Source organism: Talpa europaea (assembly GCF_964194135.1).
Source record: "Talpa europaea genome assembly, chromosome: 1".
Classification (NCBI taxonomy): Eukaryota; Metazoa; Chordata; class Mammalia; order Eulipotyphla; family Talpidae; genus Talpa; species Talpa europaea.
Window position 1 is genome coordinate 93,687,286 of NC_140073.1, and position 12,544 is coordinate 93,699,829.

The following is a 12,544-nucleotide window of genomic DNA, read 5'->3' on the forward strand; positions in this document are numbered from 1 at the left end:
TGCTCCCTGGAGGGCCGGGGATTGAACTAGTGCTGCAGAGGCTCTGGACAGCTTCATAGTGCGGTGCTTAACCCTTTGCACCACCAGGGAGGCCCTCTTCACACTTTTTAAAATCCTTTAATTTCTGTAGTTTGGCACACAAAATCTTGTATATCTCCTTTCCTCTCTCCATTCATTTTTTTTTTTTTTTCATTTAAGAACCATGTTATGTACTGAGTGCTTCATTTGGTGGACACTTAGCTAGGTGCAGATGACACAGGAAAGAGCAAAAAGCCGCTCTGAGCTCTGAAGCTGACAGTTGTCTCATATGTGGCAAGCAGAGGCTCAAGAGAAAGCCTAGATGGAAAAAGGGTGCCAGTCCAAAGTGGAAGGACCAGTTGCTGCTGGGTCCCTAGATGCCTATTTTAAAGTTGATAAAATTCTGTGTGCGCTGTAGAGTGCTCAAATGCCTGTGAAAAGGGGAGAAGCCTATTAATAGTAAGTACTGATTTTCATTAAGGCTTTACTGTAGCTTCTTCAAGTGTGAAGTTCTAGCTAGGTCCCACCCTTCCCTACCTGGAGGCTAATAGAAGAATGCAGATCCTAAATCTACTGAATCACAATGTCTAAGGGTGGGGTCCAGAAATCTGCAGTTTAATCATGAAATCCCCAGGCCATTGTCATGTACAACCAAAGCTTGAGAACCTTTGGCCTCTTCAACTTTTCTCACTTCACTTTCACCCGAATTAGGTACCATTATTACGCCTATTTTACAGCTGAGGAACTGAGGCGTAGAAAGGTTGATTAGCTAGGACCACAGAGAACTGAAGTTGAACTCTAGACCAATCGAGCTGCAGTAGATCTTAGGTTTAGCCGTATTATGCTAGCTATCTCCTGGTGCTAAATGATTTGCTGCTTATACTTCATCACGCACAGGACTTGGAGTTTGGAAACTGAGTCTGAATTTAGCTTGGTGAACTTTGGTGATTCACTCCCCTTTTGTACTTCAAGTCCCTGGTGAGTTTAATTGAGCCCAAAACACCCGCACCAGCGAGGTGACCGGAGCGGGGCCGCGGGGCCCGGGGGCAGCGGACTGGAGTGGCGATCGATGACTTCTGCGCGCCGCTGCCTGTTGGATTGGCTCAAGCCTCTCCCGCCAGGCCTGCTCCTCTCCCGCGCGCTCCTGCGCCCCGCCCCCGCCGCCATCTTGGTCCAGGAGGGCGCGGGCCGCGCGCGTGAGTAAACAGCCGGATCCGGGAAGTCGCTCTCTGGCCGTGTACGGTGTTGCGGGGCAGAGGTGGAGAGGACGCGGTCGGGGTCTTCGCAGGTAGGGTGACTATCGGGGTCACAGGGCTAGGTCGCGGGGAACGCTGAGTCTGGCGCAACCTCCGCCCCCTCGCGGCGAGATGCCCGGCTCCCCGGGCTTCTCCCGCCCCCTCCCCCGCCGGTCTCCTCCCCCTGTTGAAAGCTGCCCGGGAAAGTGGTGGCGGGAGCGGGCCTGGGCTGGAGCGCGGTGTGGGCCCGGAGGCGTGTTGCAGGGCCCCCGAGGAGGTCGAGATCTTGGGTTTGTGCGCCTCGGGCAGGTGTGTGGCCGCTGTGGAGCTGGGAAGACGGGGGCGGGCGCGGGCGCGCGGGTCTGGGGCCCGGACTCCTGCTGGGCCGCCGCAGGGCTGTTTCCTTCGGTCACTGGATTTTCTTCTTTTCCGGCCTCAGGGTGGCCGACATGACGGCCCCGGGTCAGAGCCCCCTCGCACCGTTGTTGGAGACTTTAGAAGACCCTTCCGCTTCCCACGGGGAGCAGACCGACGCTTACCTGACTTTAACCAGGTGAGGCCGAGTAGGGGTGCGGAGTTCTGGTGCGTCTTGGGATGAGAATAGTTGTGTATTCTAGAAGTCTGGCAGCCGTGAAGCCCTTGGTCGCAGGCGAATTGCGGGGTTTTGGGGGGGCGGTACTCGTGGTAAGTGACGTCTGGGGTGCTGCTACTGCAGCACGCTAGGTGTGTTTAGAATGAGGAAGCCTGCACGTGTGTCTTACAGGCCAAGGATTTTGAAAAACGTGGAAGTGAACATCCTGCAGGGGTGGTTTTCAATGTAAGCCTCCCATGTATTGGGACAATGTGGCAGCTCACAATTGTTTTTAAAGAGCAATATCCTGGATTTATTTTAATTGCAAATATTTCACATTTTTTCCTCCTGCAACTTCGATTTGTCTGAGTTATCTCGTATTTGGAAATTGCTATGAAAGAGTTAACAACTGGTATAAAAAGATAAAGACTTAGTAATTTTGTAAATAAGGATGGGGTTCTCTGTTACTTTCTCACATAGAAACTGATATGTGTATATGCTGGATGCAAGTTATTTTGAGGGGTTTTGTCTTTATAGCAGATGTATATTGCATTCTACACTGTATATCTTAAGTATCTTAATCATTTGCCAGAGTTGTAACAAACTGTAAGAAGATTATGCAACTCTTTTAGGAAGTGATTATAGTTCTTTTTTGTGTCGGCTGTTTGCATAACTTGTGTTCTTTCTGTTTTTAAGTCGTATGACTGGAGAAGATGGAAAAGAAGTTATTACAGAAATTGAGAAAAAACTTCCTCGACTTTACAAAGTTATATCGGTATCTATTGCTTATTAGGGATTTTTGTGTGGGGGGGGAGTATTATCATTTAAATGATAAAAACTTTGGATTAAAATAATGTAACAGCAGTAATAGCAACTGGATTATCATAATATCTTTTTTTATTTTTGGGTTATGGAGTATTTACACTGTATCACATTCCCATGCTTTTGTCTCACTTACTTCTTCATGCCTTGGTGAGATTACTCTTTGATCCTCACTTCGGGGATGAATTTGGTTTAACTTGGCCTAAAGGTGCCAATGGTCGCTTGAATTCTTATCTTGAAAACAATCATCAGGGATTTTTTAAAATATTTTCTCTCTGTTGGATTGTGCTTCTAAGTAAATGATTGTATGATTTTGCCTTTAGTTCACTCTAGGTGCCAGCTATTATCTTGACTTACATTCAGTTTTTCCCACTCTTGCCTGGTTAAAAAGCTTTTATTAAGAACCATGTTTTTAAGAACCTGTGTTTTTGTCCTCACTTGAGTACATAGAGGCATTTGTGTCTTTTTAACACTGAATTTAATTTTCCTGTATTTAGATGAAGAGGCTGAATTAAATCTCCAAGGTCCCTTTAAGTTCTATTTTTATGATCTTTTGTGCTTTTAAACAGCTGTTAACCAGGAGCTGAATATTGAATAGTAGCTCTACAAGTCTTAATGTTTAAGACTTTGTCTCTTTGTGATTGTCTGAACTGATTGCCAAAGATCCTTGGATACTTAACTAAGGGAAAAGGGATTTAAATCACCGGCCTCCCTGGTAGCCTAGGGGTTTAGCCTCAGGGCTATCACCCCTATGGCCTGAGTTCAATCTCTGGCCAGGAAACTAACCCACATATGCTACAGCACACCTCTCCTGTCTCACCTGCTGCTCCCTTTAGCCATGTATTTCAGTAAATCCACCTGTTCTGCTTTCTACTCTGTCTGGTGAATACTCTCAACCCCCTCTCCCCCATACACAGACACCTCTGGCCTGCACCCCAGATCATGTATGCAAAATAAATAAATCTTTAAAAAAGACAGTTTGTATAAAAAATAACGATAAATCACTTAGAAAATAGGAATGGTATCAGGAAAGATAAGTGGTTACAACTAAATGTAGGGTTGGGGGATGTAACAAGATTGCCTTTGACAGTTTGGGGTTTCTTTGCTTTAAGATGTGTGGAGATATTCTTGATCTTTTAAGAAAAATGTTCTTTTATTTACTTGAACTTTATTTGCCAAGCTGTATTCCCTTTTTATCTACTCTCAAAGATTTGTTGATTGACTGGATTAAAAAATAGCTTTTTAATCAGCTTTAGCTCTCTGAAATTGATTTATGTGTTTTTTGTTTTTCTAGACTCACATTTCTAGTCAAGACTCAGAACTCAGTAGTGCTGCTCTACAGGCTTTGGGGTTTTGCTTATATAACCCCAAAATAACCTCAGGATTATCAGGTAGTTAAATTTTATTATAATGGTGTTCGTAAAGTTTATATGAATAATTATAAGTATAAACCATTAAGAGTATTGTTCTCTTTAGTTTCATAACTTGTACTGTAAGATTTGCTTTTAGGAAATAAAGTTTAGATTATCTTTGTTGGAAGATTTCTTTTTTCCAAGATGTAATTCTACATTAGATAGCATAAAGTTTGGCTAAAGAAAAATAAGCCTGTTTGAAAATGTTGTGAAAACTCAACCTTTGCCTTTATAAAACACATCTGCCTTGGAAGTTATTTGTTTAGATGGTCATTTAATTTATACAGGCATATGCGCTGAGGAAAATGCTGAACTGAAAGGTTCTTTAACATAATAAAAACAGAATAATTTAAATTAAAGTGTAATGAAAACACAGGACCTGATGTTTTCAAATACCCTTAATTGTTGCCTTATAATTGTAAAGAAACCTAGGAAGTTATCTTTAAAGGATGTATATGAGGACTAGGGAATAAGGATATTGGAAGTTGTTACTCTTTCTGAGGCAGAAGTATCTGCATTTTCTTATGTAGTAATCCTAGCAATCTAAAGTGGAAGTTGTTCATTTTGGAGCAAAGGTGTAGGCTACATAGTATGTTGGCAAAAACTGTCTATAAGCCTACTAATGATACCTATGAAAATATCTTACTTGGGGGTCTGTGACCTCTTTTCTCTGAATTAGACCTTCCTAGCTAACTTCAATTTTGTGTTTTGGGAAGAAGTTTGATGGCCATATTGGTTCTCTGGTTAGTCTCTCTGGATATGCCTTTAAATTTTTGATAAATGAAGAATGCGTTAATTTTCTGTTTATATATTTTAAAGGATGTAAAATTCTTTAATGTAACTAAAGCTGTTTGTTTTACAGAGACAAATATTGAAGAACTGCTTTCAAAATTGAACAATGTTGTTAAGAGTTCTGACAAAAATGTACGTACTAGGGCGCTTTGGGTGATATCCAAGCAGACATTTCCCACTGAAGCAGTTGGCAAAATAGTGAGTACAGTTTTTTTATATATCTTTTCAACTACATGCCAGCCAAAAACTTCAGGTTTGTTTGATTTGTATTTATTTGGCCCTGTCTTTTAGGTTTCTAGCATAATTGATTCACTAGAAGTAATACTTAGTAGAGGAGAAATGCATTCTGCTGTTGTTGATTATGAAGCATTGAATGTCATCATAAGGTATGTGTTTTAATGCTGTGCAAATTGGAAGAATATTTTCAGTAAACTTAAAATTTACTTCATTCTGGGAATGGACTTTGGAAACGAGTGTTAGAAATCAGAAAGATAACAGGAAGTAAGTAGGTGTGCGTAAGTTACTAGGTGTCTGTTTATTTTTACTGATGGAGCCTTAAAGTCTTGGTCATGCTGTTGCTACTACGTAATAATGACTTTTTGAAAATTATCTTTGTTAAAGCTTTTTCAAGACATTTTAAGAAATAATAGACTTCCTAGGAGAGCTACAGGCTGTACCTAGGAAGTACCTAGCAATAAATAAGAGAAAGGGAAATCCCCTATCTTCTCCCTACCCTTCCCTGCTTCTTAACTAACAAGCTAACTAACATCAGAAACTCTTTTGGTAGGATTTGTCTTACCTATTTTTTGTTATTCTAATGTTTTCCTCAGTTGTTGAGCTATTTGCTTAAACTATTTAAATGTTCTGCCCTGGTTGATGTTTGCATTTTATCTATGTTCCCTTGTCCTCATAAAAACATGAAGATAAAAATAATTAGTATTAAATAATTCTCAGTCTTCAAGACAAAATCATGTTTTTGAAAAAATTTATAAAACTCAGAAATCTATAAGTTAACAAGTAAAAGCTAATCTTATATTGTGTTTCAACATTTATGTCTGTATGCTAAACCAGATAAACCACAATAGGCATATTTGTGAGTGCTGCTTATTTTCCTGGTAGTTTTGACTTAAAAATGACATCAAGTGAATTTATTCATTGATATCTCTATATTTTAGGCTAATTGAACAAGCCCCAGTTCAAATGGGAGAAGAAGCCATTAGGTGGGCAAAACTGGTCATACCTTTAGTGGTTCATTCAGCCCAAAAGGTACACTTGCGAGGAGCAACTGCTCTGGAGATGGGAATGCCATTGTTGCTTCAGAAACAACAAGAAGTAGCATCTATCACAGAGCAGCTTATGACTACTGTGAGTCTTACATTTTTTGGATAGTGCATAATGTTCTGCGCCAAACTTAGAGGGCCCACAATGGTATAATTGTACTGGAATCTAAGAGAAATTAAAACAAAGAATTGCTTGACTTAATGTAGGCATACTGCTTTTACATTCAGTAGGGAAGAGGGTGTATTCAGGTGTTGCTTTGATTCAGACCTTTTAGCCTGTCCCCAGTGAATGGTAAATTGAAAGGAATTGCAGTTCTTGAAAAGCATTGACTGATTCAGCACTAATTTTAGTTGTTACTGCATAAACCCAGTAAGTATCAGTTTACCACATTTAAGTGTATCTAGTTGTATAGCTTCTTAAAAGTTATTACTTGCCCTGTGTTTTAGGATTTTCAGCCTTTATTGTAGCAAATATTTGAGCACCTGTTATATGCTCAGCATTGTTTCAGGCACTGTAAATACAGCAGTGAACGAAAGGAACCTGTGGAGCGTATTTTCTAGTGAGGGTATAATAAAGTATAAAGAATGTATTAAGTGAAAAGTGTTGTGGAGGACAGTAGGGACTAAACAGAATAACATTAAAGGAAAAATGAGGTGGTCGGGGGAGAAAAAGGATTCGGGTATCTATCTGAACAGAAATTTTAAGATGATAATGAAGTTAACTATTTGGATAATATGAAAGAAACTCAGTCCAGGCAGGAGGAATCATGAGAGCTGTTGTGTAGTTGGTTTGTGTTCAGTGAACACTGAGCAGTAGGATAGTGGGAGGGACTGGGGCGGGGAGGGGAGGAGGGTGAGAAGAGTAGGAGATAGTCAAAGGAACACTTAGTGGCCAAATCACATAGGACCTTGGTGGTCATTGTAAGGATTAGGCTTTCACTATGGGTTATATTGAGAACCATATTTGAAGGTTTTGGGTCTAGGAGTGATAGATGTACCCATTTAGGTTTTAAGGAATTGCTCTGCCTATGTCAAAGACAGACTCTAAAAGGGAATAAGTAGAGTGGGAGCAGGGAAACTAATTAGGAGATACTGTAGTAATCCAGGCAGTGAAGAAGTCTTCCCAGTTTCTGAAACCTGGGGATTTGTTTATTTTAAAAGTTCGGGACTACTATCTAATAATGTAACTCCAGTATCTCTTAAGTTTTTTTTATTTTAATGAGTTAATTCGTTTTTGAAGAGCATATATAAAGTTGTTCATAAATTCTTACTAAAATTTTCTTAGATGTCTTATCCATAAAGTTATTAATGTATTTTTAAGTTATTAGAGTGTAGGTTAAGACATTATATTTGAACTCCAATGATAATGCATGCTGAAGTTTATAGGGAAAGTATATTGGTAGAAAAAAAGCTGAGTTGAAAGAAAAAATAACCAGATATGTGATTGTTAGTGGTATTTACATTTGTGTAAAACTTTTTCAGTTTTGCTACATGCAAACAGGTTTTCCTAATAGAACATTAGGGGAAGTTATTTGGCTGAGACAGTCACTTTGATACAACATATTTTTTTCCCTGTCCAGGAGTCATTGTTAAATATTTTTGCTTTGTTTACAGAAATTGCTTTCAGAACTCCAAAAGCTATTTATGAGTAAAAATGAGACTTACGTGTTGAAGCTATGGCCTTTATTTGTCAAACTTCTTGGGAAGGTATGTTCACCATTAATAAACTCTTCAGCTTTCATTTGCTATAGACCCTTTCATTTCTTAACTTAAAAAAATAGATTTATTTATTTATGCATACAAGAACTGGGTATAAGCCAGAAGTTCAGGGGGTGAAAGGGTCACCAGAGAGAGTGGGGAGCAGAACAGGCAGATCCACTGAGAGGAACAGCAGCTGAGACAGAAGAGGTCTGCTGTGCCTTGTAGGTCAACTGGTGATAGCTTGATAGCACTGAGACTTTAATCCTTGTACCACCAGGGAGGCCCCGGATTTTAGTTTTAAATGATCCCCAAGTATATGTGAAGAACCATATATGATAAGAAAGACTGATGTCTCGTAGGGGGAGAAAATAGGTGTGTTAGATAAGCTTTTTCTGTCATGAGTTGTGCTGTTGGCCATTAGTTCAATATTAGTGAGTCAACAAAACATTAAGTAAGGTGTCATTAAAAAGGTTTATTTACTTGTGAAACAAGGTTGTGTTTTGATTGGTGGAAAATGTAGCTCATTTGTTGATAGTTGTCTTGCTGGATCATACTGTAATTTTTTATGTAAAACTTGATGTTTTTTACAATATAATAGTTCCTTTGATTTTTGCAAATACATAGGGATGTTGGGTAGTATTCAGAAACATCACAGTAATATTGGTGATTTTCCTGATTGGTGTGTAATGTAATAAGTACAAGGGTTAGTTATATGCAACTGCTGACAAGCCAGTAAGATTGCATTTATGTATCTAATTTTCAGGATTGTTGCTAATCTAGGTTTACTTCAAATAATCTTGCCTTATTGTATCAAAGGCTCAGTTTGCTCACATTAACCTAGTAATAATACCTTTGGTAGTCATGACCAAAGTTGTATATAGTGGGCATAGGGATTAATATTATATCATGTATTGACAGTTAAAAGTTAACTTTCAGTTCAGGGTGCAGTACGTGGCCTTTCCTGAAACTTAGGTCCATTGGCCTAGTGAATCTTCAGTATTTAGGTTTTTGTGTAAAACCATTTTCAGTAGAGCAGACTTCACTCTGTCATCTCTTTTCTTTGTCCTATTTGAATGACTTTTCGTTATTACCTGTGTCTCCCTTGGGCATGAATCTTGAGCAGAGCATCATCCCTTTTTTTTCCTCTTCTTTTACTTTGTATTTGAAGGTACTTTATTTTGGGACCATCCCTCTTTTCAGCAGATAGGCAAGAACTACTGTTTCCTGTGGAGTATTTCACCATTCTTCTGTTTGCTTTCTCTCTTCATGTATATTGATAGTATTCTTTTTCATTTGTATTGTCTCACATGGAGTTGTAGCGCTGACCCTTCAGACCAAACTTGTCTGTTTCATGAGTCTCTTCACTTCTTTCTTTAATACTGTTTTGTTTTTGTTTTGTTTTTTTTTTAATAGAGGCATGCTTTATTTATTTGTTTGCTGGTTTGTTTGTTTTATTTATACAAGCACTGGGTACAGTCAGAAGTGCGGGAGGGTGAGAGAATTCACCAGAGCCAGAGCGGGGAGCAGAGCAGGCAGAAGGACCCAAGTACAATGCTGAGGGGAGCAGCGGGCGGCAGGAGCGGTCTGCATGCCATGTGGGACCCTCCTCCGGTGGCCAGGGAGCAGCCGGGGATCGAACCGGCGCCGCAGAGGCCGCGCACAGTTTCGCAACCCAGCGCTCAACCGCTGCGCCACCGGGGAGGCCCTCACTTCTTTCTTTAACTTGTGATTGTCCAAGATATATCTGTAGCTTTATGAATTTGTCTTGTTGCATGGTGCCAAACACCCAACCTCCTGGGTGCAAAGAAGCTCTAAATTTTGAGGTCTTTGAGACCCACAGACTGATACCTAAACCACAATAGGAAAACCTTAGCCCATTTTTGAACTGGGTTTTTGGTTTTTTTTTGAGTTATAGGAGTTTTTTTTTTTTAATACTCTAGATATTAGTCCCTTATCAATTAATAGATTTGCAAATAATTTTTTCCTATTCTGTAGGTTGTCCACTTTCTTGATAGTATCATTTGATACATACTCCTGTTTTTTTTAAGAGTTGTATAGTTTATAGTTTTGTTATTTAACCATTTTGAGTTTTTTTTATCGGTATAAGGCAAGATTCCAACTTTGTTCTTTTGTACTAAAACTGTTCTTACTCACTGGGCTTGATACTGTTAATCAGTTGGCCATATATGGGAATTTATTTTTGGGGCGTTATGCTGTTGGTCTATATGTTTGCCTGTGCTATTAAAATACATTTTTTATTACTGAGGTCTTGTATTTGGAAGTCAAAAAGTGAGTTTCCAACTTTATTGTTTTTCCAGTTACCTTGGGTCTTCCAATTCCATAATGAATATTGGGGTCCGATGTTGTATTTCTGTGAAAAAGCCTATTGGAATTTTTATATAGAATCTGTAGATTGCGTTGAGTAGTATTGACAGTTTAGCATTAATTCATCCTGTCCATGAACACAGTTGGTTTTCCATTTATTTAGGTCTTTTAAAATTTCCTTCAGCAGTGTTTTGTAGTTTTTTATGTATAAATCTTTTATTTCCTTGGCTTAATGAGTAACAGTAGGTTACCTTATTCCTAAGTATTTAATTCCTTTAGTGGCGTTGTAAATGGTTGAGATTATTGGTTGCTGGTGTGTACAAATGATTTTTTCATATAATGATCTTATAGTCTGCAACAATGTAGAATTAATTTATTTACTCTAGTAGCTTTCTTGTGGAATCTTTGTGGGGTTTTTTTTTTTTTTTTTAGATTTATTTTTTATACAATAGCTGGGGTAGGCCAGAAGCTCAGGAGGGTGAGAGGATTCACCAGAGACCGTGGGGAGCAGAACAGGCAGACAGACCTAAGGCATCGCAGGGGGGAGCAGTGGGCGAATCAGGAGAGGTCTGCCACGCCATGTGGGAATCTCCCTGTCCGGCTGGGAATCTAACTGGCGCTGCAGAGGTCGAGGACAGCTTCACAGCGCTTTGCTCAACCCGCTGCGCCACCAGGGAGGCCCCTCTTTGTGATTTTTAAAGCCAGTTATTTTTGTGGTGTTCAGATTACATCTGGTTTTAGCTTCTTAGACGTGTTGACGTCTTTTTAAGTATTTTTTCTTTGGATTTATTGTCATTTATCCATTTTGCCCTTCCCATTTGAATCATCTAATATTTGAAAGTAATTTCAAAGTTATTCATTTTCCTGATTATCTCATTTGTGTTAACAGCAGATATTGCCATACATATCTTTTCCATGCTCAAAGTTAACTCTTCTCAAAAAATAATTTGCCTTTAACTGTTCATTTTTTTTAATGCTGATGTTATTTTTGATATTTTGGTGAAAATTAAGGTTTATCTTGCTAATTTTCTCTAGTGTTTTAGAAATGTTTATGTTTATGTATTATCTGCTCCATAGAGCTTTATGCTTTGTGAATGTCCAAACCAAATTAAATACTTTCTAAAGCTTAAACTTCTGACACTGTACATAATTAACACTGAATTAGATGAGTGATGGTAATGTCTATGTATTATTTCATACAGGAAAATAACAGTGATTATTCCTTTTTCAGACTTTGCATCGAAGTGGGAGTTTCATTAATTCTCTGTTACAGCTGGAAGAACTGGGATTTCGTAGTGGAGCACCCATGATCAAAAAAATCGCTTTTATTGCTTGGAAGAGTTTGATAGATAATTTTGCATTAAATCCAGGTAAATAAATATTCTCAATTTTTAATTTTCTGTGAATTTTACTTAAGATGAAAATAACAGCTTTCCTGGATTTGTGAAACTTAACCTGTTGTCCAGTTTTTTTTGTGTTAAGGGAATAAATTTTAGCTAAAAACAGAATCCAGAGGGAAAGTAGACATTATTGAAAATCAGATATACAATTTCTGTTAAGCCACTGCAAAAACTAAAGAGAGTAACGAATACCATTTGCTGTTCTTTTAGTATATTAGAGCACTTTGTTGCGCTCTTTATGTACCTGTCGTTAATCACAACAGTAGACCTCAGATGTCAAGCACTACTGCTGTTAATGGAGAGGTGATGTTAGTTATCAGAGGTCACATAGTTAATAAATGATAGGAAATAATTGTGATTGCTATGAAGTATCTGACCTTTTTTCTTTCAGAATCTTTAAAACAGAACCTAATAGTAGGGTCACATTAATATATAGAAATGATTCCCTTTAATTTATTTTGACCATGTCCTTCTGTTGTCTAATGGAGATGTTTGATGTGTGTGTGTGTGTATAGGAGAAAATATTTAGCCAAAAAAAATGAGTCATTATGTGGGTCTCCCCTGGTGCCCCAGCTGTTGAGCGCTGGGTTGTGAAGCTGCCCGCAGCCTCTGCAGCACCGGTTCAAGCCCCGGCCACTGGCGAGGGTCCCACCAAAAAGAAAAAATTTTTAATGTCATTATGAGTACTTACTTTATTGAATAGTTAATCTTAGTTTAATTGATGCTGCGTGTTTACAAGATCTGCTTAGTGTTGATTTCATTGTATATCTTTCCCATTAGTAATCCCTTTTCTTCCCTTTTTAATGTATTTTATAAAGTGATTAATTTTTTTATTAATGTTGGTAAAAGTACATTGCAAAACACAAGTTTTATTTTTATTATTTATTTTAAAGATTTTATTCATGCATATAAGAATCAAGTGTAGACCAGAGGTGTGGAGGGGGGTGAGATGATTTACCAGAGACTAAAGTGGAGAGCAAAACAGGCG

General features: G+C 38.7%; 1 protein-coding gene across 1 annotated transcript in view; it reads left to right on the forward strand.

Annotated features, from left to right (window-relative positions):
* Positions 1-1,693: 1,693 nt before the first annotated feature.
* The window catches only part of RIF1 (replication timing regulatory factor 1), a 46,431-nt gene continuing 35,580 nt past the window's right edge, over positions 1,694-12,544 (forward strand). Inside the window, exons 1-8 of the mRNA XM_084235162.1 lie at positions 1,694-1,806; positions 2,521-2,599; positions 3,941-4,037; positions 4,921-5,048; positions 5,142-5,236; positions 6,026-6,215; positions 7,745-7,837; positions 11,388-11,526. Coding sequence (XP_084091288.1) covers positions 1,703-1,806; positions 2,521-2,599; positions 3,941-4,037; positions 4,921-5,048; positions 5,142-5,236; positions 6,026-6,215; positions 7,745-7,837; positions 11,388-11,526 — 925 coding nt within the window. The 5' untranslated portion in view covers positions 1,694-1,702. The remainder of the gene's footprint in view (positions 1,807-2,520; positions 2,600-3,940; positions 4,038-4,920; positions 5,049-5,141; positions 5,237-6,025; positions 6,216-7,744; positions 7,838-11,387; positions 11,527-12,544) is intronic.